The sequence below is a fragment of the Anomaloglossus baeobatrachus genome, chromosome 3 (genome assembly GCF_048569485.1).
Source record: "Anomaloglossus baeobatrachus isolate aAnoBae1 chromosome 3, aAnoBae1.hap1, whole genome shotgun sequence".
Classification (NCBI taxonomy): domain Eukaryota; kingdom Metazoa; phylum Chordata; class Amphibia; order Anura; family Aromobatidae; genus Anomaloglossus; species Anomaloglossus baeobatrachus.
Window position 1 is genome coordinate 83395558 of NC_134355.1, and position 24949 is coordinate 83420506.

At 41.9% G+C, this 24949-nt stretch overlaps 1 protein-coding gene across 2 annotated transcripts in view; it reads right to left on the reverse strand.

Moving 5' to 3' along the window:
- The window catches only part of MACROD2 (mono-ADP ribosylhydrolase 2), a 2939506-nt gene that overhangs the window by 2048411 nt on the left and 866146 nt on the right, over nucleotides 1–24949 (reverse strand). For both annotated transcript variants that reach the window (XM_075338062.1, XM_075338061.1), the window contains exon 4: nucleotides 16060–16089. In XM_075338062.1, coding sequence (XP_075194177.1) covers nucleotides 16060–16089 — 30 coding nt within the window. The remainder of the gene's footprint in view (nucleotides 1–16059; nucleotides 16090–24949) is intronic.

Sequence of the window (24949 nt, forward strand, 5' to 3'; positions counted from 1 at the left end):
GTCATAATCATCTATTGGATAACGCATGCACAATCTTCACTATTGACTCTCTGCTTTTGCCCACTTGCACAGGCACTGTATATGTTAGGCCAATCTTATTTACTACAACTGCACATCTGCGCATGCGTATTTGACATTTCAACTAACTTTACTGTTTCAGCATATTTTTGTATAGCACATCTCTTCTTGCTTATTGTGTGTTTTGACTGCTCATCAGCGTCTAATACATGAATTCAACCAATTGTATCTATTTATTTATAAATAACACCCTACTTGCGCATGCACAGCACAGCCACAAGGGAAGCTGATGTCTCCCTTCACTACATCTCGTTATCTCCTAGAGCTGGTAATAATTTCCTAATTTCCTAATTGTATTCATGTGCATAGATACCACAAGACACAAAGAGCACTTCACCCCTGAGGAAGCCACATTTTAGTGGTGATACGTGAGGCGTCTCTCCTTCAGCTTACTGCTGCCTGTGTATACAGGCCCGAATTTGCGTTTACACCATCCATTTCACTGAATACCATTTTCTAAACTAAAAATTAGGCTATGCTGGCAATACATTATTTTCATATAGGGTGCACCATTCCTTCTGTGTGTATCATAGCCATCTTGTTCATGTGCATATTTTAAACATTTTGTCTGCTCTCCTGTGTAACATTAATTAAATAGGAATCTGAGGTCTAGGCATGTTCTTTATTATGAGCATGTCTCAGTTTGTTGCTTTTCTCCCTCAGTATATTATTGCCTGTATACAATTTTTTCACATTTGAGTAAAGGTTGGGCTATGTTTTCAGCATACTATTACCCCATTTGTATGTAAATTGTACTTGTCACCACTACCATTCTCAGGTGCTCGGTACTCGTAACGCGCGCAACTCGAGTATAATGGAAATCAATGAGGAAATCTAGCATTTTTATGAAATTCTAGAGTTCCCCATTGACTTTCATTATACTCAGTACACAGGTCGCACCCATTCACGCATTCAACCACTCATTATGAGTACCGAGCACCCGAGCATGGTAGAGCTCTTTCATTACTTGTCACCACCTTTATACCCTTGTATTATATAGTTACCTTGTTCATGTGCATATTTTACATATTCTGTCAGCTTTCCTGTTTACCACTATTGATAGTGGATAGTGAATAGTGTACCACTATTACCTATAAGGCACTTGCTTCATTATGGGCACGTCTTTGTCTGTCAATGTAGCCTATGGGTCATTTTCCTTTTTTTTTGTCATGTGGAATGTTTTTGTCTGTACATTAATAATCAGTGTTTAAATTTAGGTGATCTCTTCACATGGACATACTTCTTTATTTTCTATAGGGCATTTTTGGGGTTATGTTTTAGGTTGATCACATTTGTTGGGTTGTGCCCTCTTTATTTTTCTCATATAAAAATGTCCCCTGAGCTGTGCACTTCTCAGGGGCTTTTTTAGTGATTGATTGGTGGGAGTCTTAAGGTCCAGTCGCACTAAACAACTTACCAGCGATCCCAACAACGATAGGGATCGCTGGTAAGTTGCTAGGAGGTTGCTGGTGAGATGTCACACTGCGACGCTCCAGCGATCCCACCAGCAACCTGACCTGGCAGGGATCGCTGGAGCGTCGCTACACGAGTTGCTGGTGAGCTCACCAGCAACCAGTGACCAGCCCCCAGCGCCGCGTGGAAGATGCTGCGCTTGGTAACTAAGGTAAATATCGGGTAACCAACCCGATATTTACCTTGGTTACCAGCGCACGCAGCTACACGTGCAGAGAGCAGGGAGCAGCGCACAATGAGCGCTGGCTCCCTGCTCTCCTAGTTACAGCACACATCGGGTTAATTACCCCATGTGTACTGCAGCTAAATGTGCACAGAGCAGGGAGCAGCGCACAATGCTTAGCGCTGGCTCCCTGCTCTCCTAGCTACAGCACACATCGGGTTAATTAACCCGATGTGTCCTGCAGCTACATGTGCACAGAGCAGGAGCCGGCACTGACAGTGAGAGCGGCGGAGGCTGGTAGCAAAGGTAAATATCGGGTAACCAAGGACAGGGCTTCTTGGTTACCCAATGTTTACTGTGGTTACCAGCCTCCGCAGAAGCCGGCTCCTGCTGCCTGCACATTTAGTTGTTGCTGTCTCGCTGTCACACACAGCGATCTGTGCTTCACAGCAGGACAGCAACAACTAAAAAATGGCCCAGGACATTCAGCAACAACCAACGACCTCACAGCAGGGGCCAGGTTGTTGCTGAATGTCACACACAGCGACATCACTAGCAACATCGCTGCTACGTCACAAAAGTTGTTCGTTAGCAGCGATGTTGCTAGCGATGTTGCTTAGTGTGACGGGGCCTTTAAGAATTTGTCCCCCACCGATCTACTAGTGATTAGATAGACAAAAGAAAACCTTTTATTAAAGGTTTAGTTCCTCTTTAAAGATTTGATGGAATGTATAAGAATACAAGTTTTGAACATTTCAGCTCTCGATGGCTTTAATCTCTCATATTGAGTAATGACTTATGCGGGCGTCACACGATACGATCTATCGTGCGATCATACCTCCCCCGTAGTTTGTGCGTCACAGGCAATTAGTTGCCTGTGGCGCACAAAGTCGTTAAACCCCCGTCACACGTACTTACCTGCTGAGCGACGTCGCTGTGGGCGGTGAACATCCACTTCCTGAAGGGGGTGGGACGTTCAGCGTCACAGCGACGTCACAGCCGCCGACCAATAGAAGCGGAGGAGCGGAGATGAGCGGGACGTAAACATCCCACCCACCTTCTTCCTTCAGCATTGCCGGCGGCCGCAGGTAAGCTGCAATTCATTGTTCCTGGGGTGTCACACGGAGCGATGTGTGCTGCCCCGGGTACGATGAAAAACCGGCGCAAAGAAGAATAAACGATTTTTTAAAAATAAACGAAGTGTAAACGATACACGATTTGTAACCAATTTGCGATCATTCTGAGACGCTCGTAGGTGTCACACGAAACGACGTCGCAAACGATGCTGGATGTGCGTCACGAAAACCGTGACCCCGACGACATATCGCACGATAGATCGTCTCGTGTGACGCCCACATAAGACTTCACGGTCGAAACCGGTTAAGGCCTGTTTCACACGTCAGTGATTCTGTTACGTATGTGCTAGTTTTTATATGTACCAGAATCACGGACATATGCAGACCCATTATTTATAATCAATCGGTCTGCACACATATCAGTGATTTTTCACTTACCTTGTCTACGTGCGCCGTACATGCATGTTCATGATTGCCACACGGAGACATGTCCATTTTTTTCTGGCATCACTGATGTCTCACGGACCACACTATGGTGCGGTCTGTGAAACACATACCAAAAAAACACGGACATTGAAAATAAAAAACATTTTTAACTCACCTTCTCCATCGCTGCTTGTCTCCGGCCTCTGCTGCCTCTGCTTCAGAGCTGGCTCATTACTGCATGCATATTCATGAATGCAAGAACAGCCAACCCGGAAGTAGCTGCAGCGGTGGAAGAAACAGCCGACCCGGAGAGTTCAGCACCACGGACAGCAGTAGCCGGGACAGGTGAGTATATGTCCATGTGCAATCATGGATAACAGATCACGGATCACGAAATGCTCATGGATAACCCACGTTTGCCATGAATCACAGCACACAGAGGGACATGCATTTTTTACACGTCAGTGAAAAACGTCTGTGTTTTCCACTGACATGTGAAACAGGCCTAACAGGGTTTGTCCCCATACTGACGGTTTATTTTATGGATTGATATTCAATAAAAAGATCTTTTTATTCCATGGAACCACTAAAAAATATTTCCTTTTTCAATGTACTTGAATGCTTGTGACCAACGGTCTTTCAGGTGGTTCATATATGCGGGTGGGCAACATGAACATCTTGGTGCGTTTTTTCTCTCTTGGACTCTTTAATCTCTAATATTGGAGGGAGAGTGGAAACATTACAGCAATGGGCGGAAAGCTGTGCCAGTCTATGTAGAAATGTATGTTGTATGAGATATTTTATTAATAAAAATTACTGAAACAGAAACAGGCAGTGTTCTTTGCAATGTTTCTACAAGCCCTAAACATCCTTATGACTAACCGTCAGTTCAAAGTTTGAGAACGATCAAAAATAATTAAAAACTGACAAATCAACATCCCTTTTTTCCGCACTTGGTATATTTCTACATAATAACCAGGAGCTATCTAATGATAATGTCCAACAGTCCGGTACCCAAGATACAGATGGAATAATGCAGATATCCTGTTGATACAGAATAGGAACTTGGAATTTTCCTAAGTGAAGTTCAGACTATAAACGTTCTGCACATAAGTGACAAGTGGTTGTGCACATCCTTCATCTACACCCCAGGATTAAGATGAATGCAAAGCAGAGAAACTGCTGACATGCCTTAACGGAGAATCAATTGTGTTTTTATACATTATTTAGTAGGAAGGGTATCTTGCTTCTAAACGGGAAGACAATAAATTGCAGGTTATTTTAGGTGGAGAAGACATAAAAGGCAAAATCAACAAAAATTCTATAAAACTAAAACTAATATTTTCTGTTTCTCGGCTTACTAGGAACAAACTTATGGAATTACTTTAGATAACGTAATATAAATAGAATTTGTTTTAATATGTTCCATAAACGTCAGTCACGGTGAAAATACGGTTTTCTATAATCACTTTAAGTCTGTGACTGTGAGCTACCGGAGTGCCCCACTAACCATAGATAAACGGGATTTACGCTGCTAATCCAGCAGTAGTGGCCGCTGTGTGGGAAAATATGTCGGAGGAGCAGAACAAAGGTGATTGATTTAGTTACAAATCAGACTCTTCGATGCAATGAAAACAATACAAATGCCGCTATTGTACAACAGATATTCCAGAGTAAACAGTCCAGAAGTAAGGCATTGATGGGAACTTGTCAGGAACTGGAAGATCATCAAACTAATTACATTCCTGGGTGGGGTAGTAAAAAACAAATCCAAGCTTACCTCCATGGTCGCAAATGGATTTCCTTCAAGAGCAAATCAGCTGTGAATTTACGTAAATGAGGCTGTAACTGCACCGAGGGCTTCCCGCCAGGTGCATCAATGCCCTGCATTATTCCCAAACTAGACTCCGTTATGATAATGGTCCTTTTTCGGCGAATTGGAGACAATAATCAAGTACATCGTTGATGTGCCACTAGAGAGGAAATAATGCAACGGACCAGACCCCCTTTAAACTTTTTCATGGCAGCCAATTGTTTTCCCAATGGTGGTGGGTGCGGGTCATAATTCTTTTAACGTTACTAATCCTGCAATTTAGCAGAAATAGCTTTGTTGTCCGAAAAAATTGGGGCGCCTGAAGAGGAGACGGAATATGGGTATGTTTGCACTGGACATAATTCAATCGATAGCGGCATCAGAAATTGCTCATTATTTTCTGGAGTTTTGTAAACCTGAAGTATTTTGATTTTCTTTTTTTTTTAAACAAACTTTACTTTGGTTGTTCTCTGAGCGCTTTTTCAGTTTATTTTTCCACTAGCATTTTATTTGATTTTTTTTATATATTTGTACAGTGTTTTTTTTCATTGCGGTTTTCCAGACTATTCAAAATAAATTAAACAATGAAGAAAATGCTAACTTTTTTAATCAAAAACTCTGACATAATGCTCAAAACGTTCACTGATCTCTAAGAAGTAAATGAAAGCATCAGTAATGCTGAAGTCTCTATCGGACCCATAGAAACAGAACTGCTGGGTCTTACCGGACCCAGATAAGCTCTACTATGTTTATTACTGTATAACATAAAGTAGTAAGGACATAATCTTATTCTTTTGATAAACCAGGTTATAAAAGGAACAAAATATGTCCCCCAACAGTTTTTTGTCTGATGTTTATTTTTGGATTTGTTACGGTTTTTTGTTTTTTTTAATCTATTTCACCAAACACAACATCAACACACAGTAATATTACATACACCATAGCTTGTAAGATGTTGCAATAATGGTGCAAAAAAAATTAAAGAAAGTGTGTGACTTTTTTAACTAAAAATTGAAATTAAAGATTAAAAGACAAAAAAATATATGATTTTTGACTTTGATGGCATATGCCATTTTGAAGAATTTGTCGAAAAAAACCCAAATAAACACCATAAAAAAATAAAAAGAAAGCAGACTTAAAAAAACAATGATGAATTAAGGCCAAAAACTAGAGAAAATTGCTTTTTTTTTTTTAACTTTTTAGGTTTTAGTCATTTAACCAGCATAAAAGGAAGCTCAGCAGGAAGTCCCTCCAACCGGAGACTGAAAAGTGACTATATATTTCTCATTTACAGTCGATACCTGGTACCATTTATTTTCCTCCCACACTCTCCTCTGCTCAAGTAGCCACTGTAGTGGTTATGAGAATGCACAAATAAGTCAAAACCATTTCCCCCAATGTTTGCTGCCTTGGAGTGCAGGAAAGGAAGGATGGAGTGGTTTAGAATACTAGTAAGATATGTTTTACGAGTGCTCGGGAAATCATTCCAGCACCCACGCTTTGTGGTGTACTGAAAGTTTCTGCTTTATTACATTATGTGACCAGTTTATATAGTATCCCAAACAAAGAAGTAACTCCTCAGAACTATGCACCAATAAGAGCCGCAGGAGTGTGTGTAGAAATGTGAAACTTCCCCACTCATCAGTGTTAGTTGAGCCCTATGACATCATTCAGTTATAAGACAAGATGGTTTCTATAAGAACAAAATGGATTGTATTCTCTCACACCATTACACTCCCCACACCCCTATACTAGACTGCTTTGAAGCTGGAGGAAATTAACGGTAATATGAGCAGGTAAGGCAAACTGTGGGCACCAGGCAGGACAACTCTACACAAGGACTATAGTGTCACTGAAGTCCAAGCGTGGGGGTGACTAGAGGCTCCCTACCAGCACTAAATAGCATTGCAAATATTTCAGGGCAGATCGGTGCTGTCGGTACAGTCATTATGCCTATAAATATTATAAGCCTTTAATGGAGAACCTGTAAAGTTGTACAATGTATCAGTGCCAAGATGGGTGGTAATGAACACTTTTTCCACCCTTTACAAATTGCAAAAACGAAGACTAATTGTTTACGGGAATGTTTTAATTGCACAACTCATTACAGCAATTAATCATTATGACGGTCAAATGAATTCAATTACACAATGAGAAGTTAAAAAAAGGAAGTTCTATCTTATATGTGATATGATATCTCACTTGTTTTAATTATCTCAAATAGCTTTTGAGGCATATGCTGATCAGATGGTGTTTGGGAATGTTTACTTTGTGAAAGTCCTTCAGTGTGTCATCCAATCAGTTCACATTTTATCAGAATTCTGAAGGAGTAGATTAAAATAAGCAGTCATTAATTGAGAATGTGCCAAAGATGTGCAGCGACAGAGCCACTACCAAACACATCAAGCATCTCACAATCCGGAGATGCAGGTTATGAAAGGAATGACAACTTTTCATATCAACGATCAAACAAAATGGCTCGCGAACTAAGATGGGATGAAGAAGAAAGAGAGAGTGGTACAGTCTCCAGGTTCTTCAAAGATTCCCAAAACACACAAAAGACAATTTTTTTTCTTAAACTCCACCCGAAAAAATAACACTAAGCTAATAATGAAAATGCAGCACACAGACGCTATAAAAAGGCTTTGTAAAATGTGACACGTATAATAAGCATGGTTAAATCAAGACAGATGCAGAAGAAAAGAAGATTTGGAGAAAGGGAAGGGGTTATTTAAAGGGGTTGTCGGCTATTTGGACAACCCCTTCTGAATCACCGCCCATGGAAAATAATAGCAGCTATACTTCCCTCCAGTGCTGGTGGCGTTCCAGTGATGTTGGTGTTACGACCGGACAACGGTCGTGATGGATATAACGATACGGTGGAAGAACCCAATCACACAAAGATGATAAACCAACTGTTTTCTTTATATGTTTCAAAGGTTGACAATGACAAGACCCACAGCCTATAAGCCACAACAGCCCAGAATATACAAATAAAATTTATGCTGCCTATTCAGAAGGCAGGAGAAAAGCAGGTTTAAATACCGCGCCAAACCACAGGAGTCCAGATGATTTCTAAAAATTGAACGGCCAGTTGTTCAATGTTCCCGGGGCAGCACACATCGCTGTGTGTGACATCCCGGGAACGATGAACTCAGCTTACCTGCATCCCGCGGCTCCCGCCGGCTATGCGGAAGGAAGGAGGTGGGCGGGATGCTTACGTCCCGCTCATCTCTGCCCCTCCGCTTCTATTGGCCGGTGCCGTGATACGTTGCTGTGATGCCGATTGTCCCTCCCACTCCAGGAAGTGGATGTTCGCCGTCCACAGCGAGGTCGTATAGAGGGTAAGAACGTGTGATGGGGGGTTACAGCATTGTGCGACACGGGCAAGAAATTACACGAGCCGCACAAACGATGGAGGCGTGTGCGATCGCATACGAGATCGCATAGGAAATTGTAAGGTGTAAAGCAGCCTTTAGTCTATTACTTTCAGAATCATACAGCTTGAACTTTGATAGGCTTTTTTTTGGAGAGGACGTCCCGGGATAAAACAATAAGTACAGTTCTTTTTCTACGTTAGCTTTTAGTGAATAGCTTTGTTTAAAGTGTCCTTAATCCTGACTAACTATCCCTAACTGACTAACTTTACAGAGACCTGTCATCAGAACAATTATTACTCACAAATGTTTTGGTCCACTTCAAAGGCACACAGATAAAGTCAGCAGTCTTACCCATGATTGTGTAGCCTACTGAACCAGACTAAGGGACCATTTTAAAGAAAGCCTTTTCTGGTGTTTTGTGGTAATTATTACAATTTTCTGAAATAAAGACTTTTGGGTTTTCATTGGCTGTAAGCCACAATCATCAACATTAACAGAAATAAATACTTGAAATAGATCACTCTGTGTGTAATGACTCTATATAATATATGCGTTTCACGTTTTGTATTGAATAACTGAAATAAATTAAATTTTTGATGATATTCTAATTTATAGAGAAGCACTTATATATGTCCCAGTCCTGGGACTCTTACTGGTATAAACGTCCCACATCCTGGTTTATATGTCCCTTTTATCCTGAGAACATTCTGGTATATATGTCACCCATAATGCACTCCTTCCTGGTATATACAGTGCCTACAAGTAGTATTCAACCCCCTGCAGATTTAGCAGGTTTACACATTCGGAATTAACTTGGCATTGTGACATTTGGACTGTAGATCAGCCTGGAAGTGTGAAATGCACTGCAGGAAGAAAGAATGTTATTTCTTTTTTTATTTTATTTTTTTTTAAATTGTGAAAAGTTTATTCAGAGGGTCATTTATTATTCAACCCCTCAAACCACAAGAATTCTGTTTGGTTCCCCTAAAGTATTAAAAAAATTGTTTAAAAGAACAGAGAGTCCTCAGTGGTTGATACCTTTTAATGGCTAACTGAAAAGATGGTAATAATTGCAAGCTTTCGAGACTACTCAGGTCTCTTCATCAGGCATGGTATAACACAAAATCTGAAGAGTCACGTATTTATACACAACAGGACTTAGAATAGTGCAGTAAAAAAAAAAAAAAAAAAAAAAAAAAAAGAACAAGTTATATGTAAAAGAACAGAGAGTCCTCAGTGGTTGATACCTTTTAATGGCTAACTGAAAAGATGGTAATAATTGCAAGCTTTCGAGACTACTCAGGTCTCTTCATCAGGCATGGTATAACACAAAATCTGAAGAGTCACGTATTTATACACAACAGGACAAGAGTCACGTATTTATACACAACATTTTTTTTTTTTTTTTTTTTTTTTTTTACTGCACTATTCTAAGTCCTGTTGTGTATAAATACGTGACTCTTCAGATTTTGTGTTATACCATGCCTGATGAAGAGACCTGAGTAGTCTCGAAAGCTTGCAATTATTACCATCTTTTCAGTTAGCCATTAAAAGGTATCAACCACTGAGGACTCTCTGTTCTTTTAAACAATTTTTTTATCTCTACTGGCTAACACGGTACAAAGATATATTTTACTTGTACCTAAAGTATTAAGAAGTATTTCAGGCACAAAGAACAATGAGCTTCACATGTTTGGATTAATAATCTCTTTTTCCAGCCTTTTCTGACTAATTAAGACCCTCCCCAAACTTGTGAACAGCACTCATACTTGGTCAACATGGGAAAGACAAAGGTGCATTCCAAGGCCATCAGAGACAAGATCGTGGAGGGTCACAAGGCTGGCAAGGGGTACAAAACCCTTTCCAAGGAGTTGGGCCTACCTGTCTCCACTGTTGGGAGCATCATCCGGAAGTGCAAGGCTTATGGAACTACTGTTAGCCTTCCACGGCCTGGACAGCCTTTGAAAGTTTCCACCCGTGCCGAGGCCAGGCTTGTCCGAAGAGTCAAGGCTAACCCAAGGACAACAAGGAAGGAGCTCCGGGAAGATCCCATGGCAGTGGGGACATTGGTTTCAGTCAAAACCATAAGTAATGTACTCCACCGCAATGGTCTCCGTTCCAGACGAGCCCGTAAGGTACCTTTACTTTCAAAGCATCATGTCAAGGCTCGTCTACAGTTTGCTCATGATCACTTGGAGGACTCTGAGACAGACTGGTTCAAGGTTCTCTGGTCTGATGAGACCAAGATCGAGATCTTTGGGGCCAACCACACATGTGACGTTTGGAGACTGGATGGCACTGCATACGACCCCAAGAATACCATCCCTACAGTCAAGCATGGTGGTGGCAGCATCATGCTGTGGGGCTGTTTCTCAGCCAAGGGGCCTGGCCATCTGGTCCGCATCCATGGGAAGATGGATAGCACGGCCTACCTGGAGATTTTGGCCAAGAACCTCCGCTCCTCCATCAAGGATCTTAAGATGGGTCGTCATTTCATCTTCCAACAAGACAACGAGCCAAAGCACACAGCCAAGAAAACCAAGGCCTGGTTCAAGAGGGAAAAAATCAAGGTGTTGCAGTGGCCTAGTCAGTCTCCTGACCTTAACCCAATTGAAAACTTGTGGAAGGAGCTCAAGATTAAAGTCCACATGAGACACCCAAAGAACCTAGATAACTTGGAGAAGATCTGCATGGAGGAGTGGGCCAAGATAACTCCAGAGACCTGTGCCGGCCTGATCAGGTCTTATAAAAGACGATTATTAGCTGTAATTGCAAACAAGGGTTATTCCACAAAATATTAAACCTAGGGGTTGAATAATAATTGACCCACACTTTTATGTTGAAAATTTATTAAAATTTAACTGAGCAACATAACTTGTTGGTTTGTAAGATTTATGCATCTGTTAATAAATCCTGCTCTTGTTTGAAGTTTGCAGGCTCTAACTTATTTGCATCTTATCAAACCTGCTAAATCCTCAGGGGGGTTGAATACTACTTGTAGGCACTGTATGTCCCTCATCCAGGTATAATTGTCCCCATCCCGGTATATATGTCCCCCATCTTGGTATTTATCTCCCCAACCGGGGATTTTTCCTGGTATATAAGTACCCCGTCCCAGTACTATATGTTCCCAGCCTGCCTAAAATGCATAAAAGAAAACAAATAATCTACTTACCTCCCTCTGCTCCAATGACTTGCAGCATCCTCTTCAGTAGCCAGAGAAGACCAGCAGCTTACATTGACGTGCCTGCTATGGCAATACCTGACCTCACTACAATGCAACGGAAATGCTAGGCACTTTGATGTCAGTTGCCAGGCTCTGATTGGCCAACAGCATGTACTGCAGTGTAGGGACCTAATGGGTCTCAACATACACTTCACTACAATGTAGAGAGAGCACTGCCTGGACTCTACAATACAGTTCAGTGCATCCTCGGACACACATCCAGTTGCAGTAGGCACTGGGGTCGGTGAGCCCACCACCTGCATGGGCCAATTGTGGTTGTACCCTCTGTGTGATCATATTTATAAGAGTTGAAACATAAAAAGAAAAATTGGCTAATTTTCTTCCAGAAATGGTTTCGCTATTGTCTATTGACTGTTTGAAAATTAATTGCTGAGCTGCAATATCAAAGTAACTACGCTGCAGTTCCTGACACAACTCTCGCTAGCATGGTTACTCAGTATTTACCACTGTATACTCAGATCACTGGGGTCTAAGCCTGTATATTTTCCCTTTTTTTTTGTTTGAAGTTTTCGTCATATTCATCAATTTTCTCCAGAACTACAAAAACATAGTGGTAATTTAATTGGCTTGACTTCAGTATAAGTGTGCCTGAGATAGGGAAGTTAGTTTGCGGGTCCCATCAGGCACATGGACTGATGTAAGCAGTGTAACAATCAATGAGGTTGTCATGGGGACATAAATACTAGGATGGGGCCATAATGGGGACACATATACCAGGATGGGGACATGAATACCAGGATGGGGCTATTATGGGGACATATAAACCAGTATGGGTCCATTATGGCAACATGTATGCCAGGATGAGGCCATTATGGTGGTATATATACCAGGTTGGGGCAACTATGGGGACTATATACCAGGATGGGGTCATTATGGGGTTATGTATACCAGGAAAGGGCCATTATGGGGACATCTATACCAGGATGAGGACATATATACCAGGATGGGGCCATTATGGGGACATATATACCAGGATGGGCCATGATGGTGACATATATATCAATATATAGCCATGATGGGGTCATACACCAGAATGGGGGACATATTCACCAGGAAGTGGCCCAGGAGGACATTAGTATGAGATAGGGGTCAGTACTACACAATGAAGGGGAGGGGCAACTCCAAAATGTTTTTATAGTATTTAGAATGCTACAACTGCTCTTACATTTGACCAAAATGTGGGGAGGGAGGGCCCAGAATCAAACTTTGCATTGGGGCCCATCGGACTCTAGCTACGCCACTGACTGATGTAAATGGTGGTAATCTCTGTACATGGCTACAGAATATGATGGTGCAATATAGGTAATAGAAAATAAATCAAGTGGACAGTCACCTACAGGGGATAAATGGCAGAAATATAGCTTTTCCAAACTTTTGAGTATATGTTCTGACCTTGCATAGATCTTGTTGCTTCTCTATCAGAATATATTTTTGGGTTACTTTAGAATTCCTTTTATATATTTAATTTGATTTAATCTTCTTCAAGAACACACACATACATTTACTATGTTTACTCCTCATTAAAAAGCTAATGTCACTTTCCTTTGGGATTGAGCTGGCAGTCCCATGGGCACCACATTGGTACTTTCAAATCAAACTTGTGGCGCTAGTTGCGCACAGGAAAAGTTAAATAGGTCAGGTCTGTTTCCTGTACACGCTCACTTCATGGAGGAGAATATTTCGCAAATATGTTGCAGCAGTTTTGATCTCCTAAACATACTAATTAGTTGAATTAGAACAAGCCAGTATAAACCCACATAGCCCAGCAGCGTCAACACAGTAATTATGAACAGTTGGACAACAAACAGTCTCTATTATTTAAAACGCACCATCAGCGAGCAACCTCCTCTCAGTTCCACAATAACACTTTGGACGGCAGACGCCAAACCAACAAACAGATGTGCAGCCTCAATAATTGGCATCGGAAACTGTTATAAAATGTCTGGTTCTATTCAGGTCAAAGCGAACAAATATAATTGCGGTTTTAGTAGAAACAGGAGCTCAGAGTGCTTCCATTCATTGCTCCTATGTCTCAGCAGTTGTTCTTCCATTTGCCTAACGTTATCTAAAAACATAACTGCAAAAAAAAAAAAAAAAAATTTGTAAATATATATACACTGTTGATTTTTTGGAAATCTTGAAGGCTTTTCCACACACTGAAAAGCTTTGAAGCACATGTAGTGGCCATGCGAAAGATTGACTGCCAATAGGGAACCAATGCATGGGTAAAATTTCTGGAGGAGAGACCCACTCTGTAAAAACAGCCAACAATGACTGATGAAATGGGGTTCGGTCTAAAATATGTCTGGTAATAAGAAGTTAAGAAACATCTGGTTGGCAAAAGGCCTTGCCTTGTCCTGGTGGGAAATATAATATCAAAGGGTTGATGTCTTTGGACCATCTGTGGTGAGAAGTTCCAGATGCAACATCTCAGAAGTCCTGGCCAAAGCTCTCAGTGGTCAATGAAAAGCTACATTTTTCACGTACACATATACAGTGTGTCCACCCATATCCTGTCCACCGCCATTAACTTGAGAACGGCGGCAGCTATAGGCATAGAAGTGGTGTCTAGGTATAGTAGTAAAGTAGCAATGCGCTATGCAATGAAACCACCTATAGCGCCACCTGGTGGAAAACAACGGAGTTAGCATTTTTATCTCGAAAACGAAACGAGATAGAGAAAAAAAGTGAATTACAAAGTTGTAGGGCATCATCAATTCAATGCGAATCAACACCGTGCATACAGAAATGCTATGATTAGAACATGTAAAACTCACAAGCCTGGAGACGTGAAGCGATACCTCATGGAGACCTTCCAACAAGTCATTGAGTATGGTGGCTGCATGGAGTGGCCTCCACGCTCACCTGATCTGACCCCATTTGACTTCTTTCTGTGAGGTCACATCAAACAGCAGGTGTATGCGACCCCTCCACCAACATTGAAGGACCTACGACGACGTATCACAGATGCTTGTGCAAACGTGTCACCTACCATATTGCACAACGTGCAGCAAGATACCGTATGCTGTCCAGAGTCCAGATGTGCATTGCAGCTGACGGTGGCCACTTTGAGCATCAAAGTTAAATGAGTGCCATATGCGTGACCAGCATTCAGTGTTTTGTGGGGGTGATGGGTTTCATATCATAGCATTTCCGTATCCAAGGTGTCGATTCGTATTGAATTGATGATGCCCTACAATCTTTTAATTCACTTTTTTTCTCTCGCACGTTCCGTTTTTGAGATAAAAATGGCAACTTCATTGTTTTCCACCAGGTAGTGCTATAGGTGGTTTCATTGCGTAGCGCATGGCTACTTTACTATACCTAGACACCACTTCTATGCCTATAGCTGCCGTTCTCAAGTTAATGGTGGTAGACAGGATATGGGTGGACAGTACACACTGTATATACAGAGAGAGAACTTATTTCTATGCAAGCCTATCCTCCATGACTAACTCAATACATGAATATAGTGCTAAAGCTAAGAAAAACAAACATAACCTTCAGTTAAAGACCCAACACGAGGCTTCATTTTAATGAAATCTTGTAGGGAGGGTGTAGGTTCAAATACATTTTTGCAGGTTGAAATATTATTGTAATGGACCAATGTAAGGAGAGGTTTGAAGATGGGTCACCTGGCTTGCAAGAAAAGACAAAGTACATGAAATTGACAACTTGACAAGTGCCTAAAAACATTTCAATTTATCGCCCTGATAGACATTAGACTAAAGTCGGCTTAACTTGCTGATATCGACCGGTTCAGCCAACGGTCTAATGTTTATAGAAATGCCAGGTAACTGCCTAAAGATTTCCTAGAAAAATGCTCGAGTTCCCCCTTTCCAAAATTGTGGGTCTGCTATTGAGCTCATTGCCGTAGAATTGTAATCATTTTAAGGGCTCGTGCAAATGAGTGTATAAATCTGACGCGTGCTATCCAATTTTTATTTTTTCTTCAGATTACACACTCGCCCACGTTATTCAATGAGGCAGTGTGGATTAATGTATTTTTTCCACATCTAATTGGCAGTGTAAAAAAATGTCAGCATGCTGATATTTTGCTTCAATGGGTCTCATCCACTTTCAAAGTTTTTAGGCGAGCAGGAATTGGATGCCTCTGTATGGTATCCGATTTTTACAGATACATTCCTATAATAAAAAATGGTACACGATCTTGTAAATGATTAATTGCTGCTGTAAAAAAAACTGATTGCATACAGACAACACATGGATGACAAATGAGAAAAAAATTGTAACACTTTTTAGGATGAAAATTGGACCAATTATTTATACTGTCGTGGGAACTTAGGTTAAAACAGAGTTTTATTATAAAAAAAAAAAATAATAATTGTATTGACATCAATATAGGCGCAGATTTACAAGATAAAAATGGATAACAGACTCACCTCCCCCACCGCCAAGAAGACTGGAGTTTGCTGAAAAAGAAAAAAAACATACTAAATAATTTATTTAATTACAATCAATTTCTTAACAAATTAAAAATTGCAGGTATACTACAAATCATCATGATCATGGCAGGACAATGCACTTTGGGTGAGTTCATGCAAATAGACCTTTAACTCACTCCTTCACGTTCCCACCAGAGATTTTCTTTTTTAACAGAACCTAAATTATTTTCACAGCCTTTGCATCTACAGTTTCATAGTACACTTCAGATGATGAATCCTAAAGTATTTAATTAAAATACTGTCAAGATATAACATTTACTCAGCACAATGTCTCCTGAAAAAAAATCTCACATTATCTAAATACCATCCCTACGTCTTCTTTGAAGACATTTCGTTTGGAATGAGATTGGAAGGCCGGATAGTAGAAGGTAGAAAACAGGATTAATTAACTATGACAAAGAATGGAGAAACACTTTCAATTTAAGATCTGTGCGAGAAAAAAAAGCACCGATGCCGAGCTGACTTTTTCAACCACAAGAGGTACGTTGCTGCTCATTGACATAGATATTGGAAAGAGATTCATAGAAATTGCACTTCTAGGTCAACACATTCAGTTTAACTCACATGAAACGTTTTCTGCTCAAATAGGACATTTCTAAACATTGCGTCCCCGATATGCCATACAAATGGAACGTTGTAATACGACTCTACAACACAAGTAGCACAAGTTCTGAAAAATTGGTTCCCAGTCACAACTGGGATTGATATCTGAGCAAAATAAGCAGTTGCCCTAATTTGTTTTAAACGATACAATGTGCATCACTAACATGGTTTAAAAATAAATACAAAAATTCAACTTTTTATCTTAAAAAATGACTTTATGCTTAGATGAATGCAGTAAATACTTTAGTCTTCAGTCACAGGGGTGGAGCTTTTGCTGGGATCAGTCACTGTCACTCAAGTTCAAGCATGATTCTTTTTTTTAACTTAGTGACGCCCGACGACGTGTAATTGATTACATCCCAGGTCCTTCAACATAAGTCTCTGCTGAGCTCTGCTTATTTCAGTCAAATGATCATAACATCAGTACACGTCCTGCAGAAGAACTTCTCTTCTGCTGATTACCAAAGGTCCTTCACCATATCTTCTCTGCTGAGCTCCACCGATTACAGTCACGTGATCGTCATATCACCACAGGTCCTTCACCACCATTTCTCCAATGTTGAGTTCTGGAGCTCCATATTGGAGAAGTGGTGGTGAAGGACATGAGGCGATGTCACGATCATGTCACCGTAAAGGATGGAGGTCAGCAGAGAACTGATGTTAATGGACCTGTGGTGTAATCAATTACAATGACGGGGGTGTTACTAAGTTAAAAAAATAATCATGCTTGAAATTGAGTGACAGTGACTGATCCCAGAAAAAGCGCCGCCCCTATGACTGAAACCTAAGGTATTTACTACATTCACCTAAGCATATAAAGTCCTTTTTTAAGATAAATACATGGATTTTTTTTGTTTTTAAACCTTGTAGTGAAGATGCACATTCAACATTAAACACACATTGGGAGTGCTTTAATATAAAAAAACCTACATGACAGGTTCCCTTTAAGAAGGAGTTTCTATTAATATAAGTAATTATATTTTATAAAATTGTATCAAATTCTTTACAATGATTAATATTTTAGATTTTTTTCTGCTATTCTTATTACCCCTATTGTGCATTGTATGTAAAGAAGTTGGCCACTATTTTAAGATTGATGGTTTATCCTTAGGATAGGTCATCAATGTATGATCGGCTGGGTTCTGACACCCGGCACCCCCGTTGTAGCGGAGACCGGAGAGGTGCTCAGCTCCAGAGCTGTCCCATCAACTGATAGTGGCTGCGGCCAGGTACTGCCCATCCACCTTTTATTGATTTGAATGTGCAGCACCCAGCCGCTATCACAAGACAGGTCAGCTCCAGAATGAAGCATTTCCGGCTGCATGCTGCACCACCAGCTGATCGTCGGGGGTGCGGATGTCGAACCCAGGCTGATCAGACATTGATGACCTATGCAAAGGTTAGGCCATCAATGTTAAAGTAGTGGACAACTTCTCTTTCAATTCTTCTTGGCAGGTTTTAAAGAAGAGTGAGTGAAAACTGAGCTGCATATATACTTAAAGATTATCATTAAAGAACATTCCTGAAAATGCACTTTCATGATAATTTCTCAGTGTAAACAGGCTGATCAGCCTATAAATGATAAAAACACTGGTTCATTAAGCTGGGTTTACACACTGCAACATCGCAAAGGACATCGCTGTAACGTCACCGGTTTTGTGACGTAACAGCGACCTCCCTAAGTCTCTGTTGAGTCGCTGGTGAGCTGTCAAACAGGCAAACCTGACCAACAACGCAACAGCGATCCGGACCTGCAGAGCGACCTAGCTGGTTGTTGGGGACGTTGATAAGCAGCTTTTTGAAAGGGAAGTTGCTAACAAAGTCGCTGCAAAGTCTTTCACACACTGAAACTTTGTAGCGATGCATGCTGCACAGCGGGAAACAAAGGACCTAGGAATGGTCCTGAACGATTTGTAGCGATCAGCAACTTCACAGCAGGGGCCAGGTCGCTGATGTGATTCACACACTGCAACATCGCAAACAACATCGCTATTGCGTCACAAAACCGTTGACGTTACAGCGATGTCGTTTGAGATGTTGCAGTGTGTAAACCCAGCTTTAGATTAAATATTTTGTGCAGCTCAAAAGATCCTCGATCTTGACCGTGCAGTTCACAATGGCAGCCTACGTGCACTGAGAGATCTACTACAGATCGTTCAGTGACCATCGTTTACCAAAGCCTGCTTGTGTAATCAAGCTATTAAATGTCCACCAATCTATAAATTTTTACGGAACAATGGTCCTTCAGTGCCGCAGGTCAGTCTGTGTGTATGGACCCTTAATCTTTTATGGCAGGAAAACCTCTGCTCAGATAGATAGATGATCCAAGAATCACAGTTGGGACACTATTTCTGATGAAGATAGCCAACCCATCAGCTCAATAGAAGTGAATGAAGCAGTGTTGTGCATTATGCACTACTACTCCAGTCATACAAAAGACTTTATGACTCTTATTCATGTATTGGGTGGGGTCCCAGAGATTATATATTTAGCGCCTATCCTATGGACTTCTGTTGCCGTCACACTCAGATGCCCCACGAGTCTCTGCAGCATGCGAACGCTATGTCAGCAATGAAGTCTGCTTTCTGCGCTGTCCCCTCCAACTGAGAATGCCTTGAGTAAGCCATTCGGAGCATGCTCAGTTGGAGAAAGGCAACGCTCAGACAGGACACATCATTGCTGACATTGCATGCAATTACATCTGAAAGCGACATCAGCAGAAGTGCTGAGAAAAACAAGCATTGTAGTCACTGTGGCCGATTAATAAAAACAGGGCATTCAACAAACACAAGCTGGCTTTATGACTGGCTGTAAAGTCTGGACAACCCTTTAAATACTCAAAAAAGAGTGTAATGACATTTAGGATTAGAGATTTAAAGGCAATACTTCTTTTATATTAGACAAAAGACAGTTCACCATGTTTGCATGATGCTTACACTTTTTTTTATACAATAACTGTTTAAGATAGACGATAAGATTGCAATGAGAAATCATTTTTTGTACAGTTTTTCAAATGAAACTATAATCTTATGTAAAATATTCATACCTTTAGTAAAGCAAAGCAGTTCACTAATCACTTTAACAATTTAGAACATTTGAGTTCAAGGCAAAGGATGTTGATGTTATTTTTTCAGATTGCTTTTACAATTTAATTTTTTGCCTTTTCATATTATGCATCTCTTGGGTGGTATGGGGTTAGGAGTTAAGGGATAAATTATCTCATAGCTTTGTTTTACTTATTTGAAGTTGACATAGTAGTTTTGATTATAGCGGAAAACCTCACAGTACAATGAACTACAGCACTTAAACCCAACTAAAGGCCCCGTTACACGCACCGACATCGCTAACGAGATATCATTGGGGTCACGTAATTCGTGACGCACATCCGGCCTTGTTAGCGACGTCGTTGCGTGTGACACGTACGAGCGACCGCTAACGATGCAAAATACTTTCCAAATTGTTGATTGTTGACACGTCGTCCATTTCCCAAATGTCGTTGCTAATTTAGGACGCAGGTTGTTCGTCGTACCTGAGGCAGCACACATTGCTACGTGTGACATCCCAGGAATGACGAACAACACCGTACCTGCGTCCTGCGGCAACGAGGTGGGCGTGACTTTCATGCGGCTGCTCTCCGCCCCTCCGCTTCTATTGGACACCTGCTGTGTGACAGAGGAAGGTAAGTATGTGTGCAGGTACTAGCGATATTGTGCGCCACGGGCAGCAATTTGCCTGTGACGTACAAACAACGGGGGCGGGTGCTTTCACGAGTGACATCGCTAGTGATGTCACTGCGTGTAAAGCCCCCTTTAGATGAATCCATTGGAATTTATGAAACCAATACATACATCATCTCTCATTTTAGCCAAAAAACAGTGTGTCATCAGTGATGTGGTCAGTCCCGTGGTTGCTCGAGCAAACACAGAATTTGTCATTAGAATCAAAACATTAAAAACATGGATTCAGTATTATGACAAATAATAATAAACCTGCAGTCTCCATGGGGCCTCCACGGGAGGATTTCAATAAGGTGGCCACTAGTGATAAGCGAGTACTACCATGTTTGGGTCTCGTAACAAGCAGTTGGATGCTTGGATGGGTGCAACTCGTGTACTGAGTATAATTAACATCAATAGGAAACTACAGCATTTTTCCGGAAAATCTTCTGGAAAAATGCTCAAGTCCCCCATTGACTTATACTCGGTTGCTTGAGTCACGTCCATCCGAGAATCCAACTGCTCGTTATGAGTACCGAGCCGTCAAGCATGGTAGTGTTCGCTCATCACTAGTGGTCATTGACCTTGAATTAATATAGATTTTAGTCTATTTTTTAAATTACTGTATTACTCCAAAAGCTGTATTTAAGTGTAGCCAATACACGGAAAAGTGGGCTTTAATATGAATTTGAAGGATTTTCTTCCGTTTGTCTGTCTTTTGTGTTATAGTGTCTATCTCTACAGATACAGTATGTGTGCCACCGTTCAGCCTCCTGCACGTGTTCATCGTGTCTAAACCATGTTTTGTAATATAATGCTGTGGACAAGATGTTTTTGTGTCTCTGATTTCAGACTCCTCTGATCTTTTTAAACCAAGACCAGAAAAGTAAAAACTATATAACCAGGTGGATGATGTTGACAAGTACTGTAGTTCCGAAAAATCAAGTTCACCCCACACAGTCTTTGATGTAGTTTCCAGCAAGGTTTTTCCTTTTTTAAAAAGTTAATCAAAAGTTACTTTCTCAAAGTGAACACAAGAACGGAGCGAGCACTCCTATGTATGGGAGAAACGAGAGACATGGCGGTGGGACGAACAATTGGTCAAGGCATCGTTTGACCGACAGCCATCTAATGGGTATGGCCAGCTTAATTCCTTCATTAGAGCGCCTCTGGCTGGCAAAGGCAAAGTAACCTTCTTTCAAACCAATATATGAATCGCCTGGAAACGTTCTTTTGTTAAGTTTATTCGCAGACACTAAACTATGAGCGTTAGGATTAAATCCAGAAGAGGAGTGTCATATGTTTCAGGAAGGTAAAATGATTGACAGCATTGAATGTCAACAAGAGGTGAGCAATCATAACAAGTAGTTTAACGTCAGCAACAATCTACAAAAGTAGTCACAAATCGTGACTTGACTTTACATTCAGTATATCTAGTGTCTGCACATCGCTAAAATGCCAGTAGTGCATAGTAATTTAATGGTCGAAGAAGAACCTTTCATTAAAGGCATGAGGAGTACTTAGCCCCAAGCCTGTGCAAAGGTGTCAGCAAATTCATGTTCTATAATGGTGTAATACAGGCAAGAAGGAGCAGATGTTGGGTTTTATTGTTGAAAAACCCAACAGATTGCATTCAGACCGTTTGGGGTCACACACATACAATTTTAAGGAGTGATGGGCAAAAAGTATGGTATAGCGGTAGACTTCATAGGGGGAGGAGAATGGAGAGAAATGCAACAATGGCAGATATATATATATATATATATATATATATATATATGACATGGCTATGGAAAATTGTGGTTGCTAGCATTATTTATTTTACTCACTTGTGTAATGCCATTAATTCCACAGCGCTTAACAGACGGGATCGGCACTGTCCCCATTGGGGTTCACAATCTAAATTCAGTATATCTTTGGAGTGTGGGAGGAAACCGGAGGTCCTGGTCGAAACCCACACAAACACGAGGAGAACATACAAACTTCTTGCAGATGTTGGACTCCAGTGCTGCAAGACAACAGTGCCAACCACTGAGCCACCATGCTGCCCAAGGGCCAGTCTAAATAAAAGTGGGCATCATCTGATTGCCACAAGTATCTGTTTCTAGTAGATTAACTGAGCCCCCACAAAAAAGATCTCATACTAAAAAAGCTGTGTTACTGTTAATTTAACGGCAGAATATTTATGAATAGGGGTAAGTTGCAATACTATATAAAGACTATGAACAAGCATACCACTAGCTCTAAAAAAACAACAATTATTCTGGACACTCCATTTAAACATAAATCCCTGTTACGAGGGGGACCCGGGGAAGCGTGCCAAGATGGGGAATGGACAGCTTCCGCCGGTCAAGGTCCACTGTGCGGTGTAAGGGACCGCTGCTATGGTGGGTGAAGAGTGAGCGGGTTGCTGCTAGCGATCGTCTGGAATGTAACAGACGATCTATGTACACCGGTCTTCCCTAACCCGTGTGGGTTGTATGGCAGGGATCACACGGCTCGGTGTACCTGTTGCACGGGGAAGCACAGAGGTGCCCACGCACGTGTGCCAGTGGAAGTCACGAGAATATGGCACGAGGGTAGCACAGAGGTGCCCACGCACGTGTGCTTTCAATAACCAGGTGAGTCCAGTGGAGACTCGAGGAGTTCACCTGGGACAGGAACACGGCCTGTAGAAGGAGCTACTGCCGGAGCAGCAAGGCAGGGACACGGCCTGCAAACCAGGTGCTGCCTAAGCAGCAAGGGCCAAGCCCACAGAAGAAGATAATGCCTGAGCAGTGGCGTGGCAGCACGCTGCCAGACATCCAAACATAGAAGGACGGTCGCACGCCGCCATGATGGCAGGAGGAGCTTTTAAGGAGGTGTAGCTCCAGCCAAGGGCGGGCGCGAGGCGGAGATGACGGACTTGACCCAATCAGGATCCACGACATCCCAGCCTGGCCAGTCAGGATTCACCACGTCACCAGCCTTGTCATCAAGCCGTGTGACGTCAGTGGGCGAATCAGGATCCACCAAGCATAGCACATGCTCACCCTCCTGCCTCTGGGAAATAGAGGCGGGATCCTCGGTCTCACAATGTGTAGAGATAACAGGAGTCTCACTGCTTCCCTGAGCAGCAAATCTCTGCACATTGCGCAACCTCACAGACCTTCGAGGCTGCTGAGCAGGAGGAGCTGTGGCAGGCAAGGAATGGGAGACCGCCTCATTTCTTGCAACAGGAGTACCACTAGGTGTCACCCTTGTGCTGCCTCTCTGAGGAGGTTTCTCCTGCACTCTGCGCAGTCTGGAAGACCTTCGGCGCTGCGGAGCAGGAGCGCTCGTGGCAGGCAAGGAGACTGTCTCATTCCTTGCCACAGGAGAGCCACGAGGTGTAACAAATCCCCCCCCCAAAAAAAAAGATATACAGACACACGCACATATATATTTATATATATATATATATATATATATATATACACAGATATTTTGTGATTTACATCTCTCTAAAGGCTACTTTACATGCTGCGATATCGGTCCCGATATCGCTAGCGTGGCTACCCGCCCCCATCTGTTGTGCGACACGGGAAAATCGCTTGCCGTGCTGCACAACATCGCGCAGACCTGTCACACATACCTGCCCGGCGACGTCGCTGTGACCGGCAAACCGCCTCCTTTCTAAGGGGGCGGTCCGTGCGGCGTCACAGCGACGTCACTGAGCGGCCGCCCAATAGAAGCGGAGGGGCGGAGATGAGAGCTGGAACATCCCGCCCACCTCCTTCCTTCCGCATAGCGGCCGGGAGGCAGGTAAGGAGAGGTTCCTCGTTCCTGCGGCGTCACACATAGCAATGTGTGCTGCCACAGGAACGACGAACTACATCGTTACTGCTGCAGTAACGATAATCGAGAATGGACCCCCATGTCACCGATGAGCGATTTTGCACGTTTTTGCAACAATGCAAAATCGCTCATCGGTGTCACACGCAGCAACATCGCTAATGCGGCCGGATGTGCATCATAAATTCCGTGACCCCAACGACTCCGCATTAGCGATGTCGCAGCGTGTAAAGCCCCCTTTAGGCTACTTGCCACTAGTTACATTCGATTCAGTTTTTTAACAGAAAATGGGCAGACTTCATATGTCCCACAATTACAATGTATAAAGTAGTATGCCTTACAATAAGAATTCACAACTGTTGCCTTTATCAACTTACTTTTTTGGGTTACCAAAGCATTTTACAAGGTTTGCTTCATTAAATATTGAACTGAATATCATTAATCTTATCCAAATAGAGATGGATAAGATGAAAGTATCCATAACATGTGAGTTTCAGAATTGTAATCCATACACTATGTTTGGTAGCGGTTTTATTCCTGATAGGCTTTATGTTTGTGGCTCATGGTAGCAGGGCTCCTGTGACCCATGTATGACGATCTTTCAGCTTTTCTAACATAGTTTAGGAAATATTGCATTGTGCTGTTTATTCCTCTGTGATTCTTACCAGAAATGTATAAATAAATTGCCAACTGGG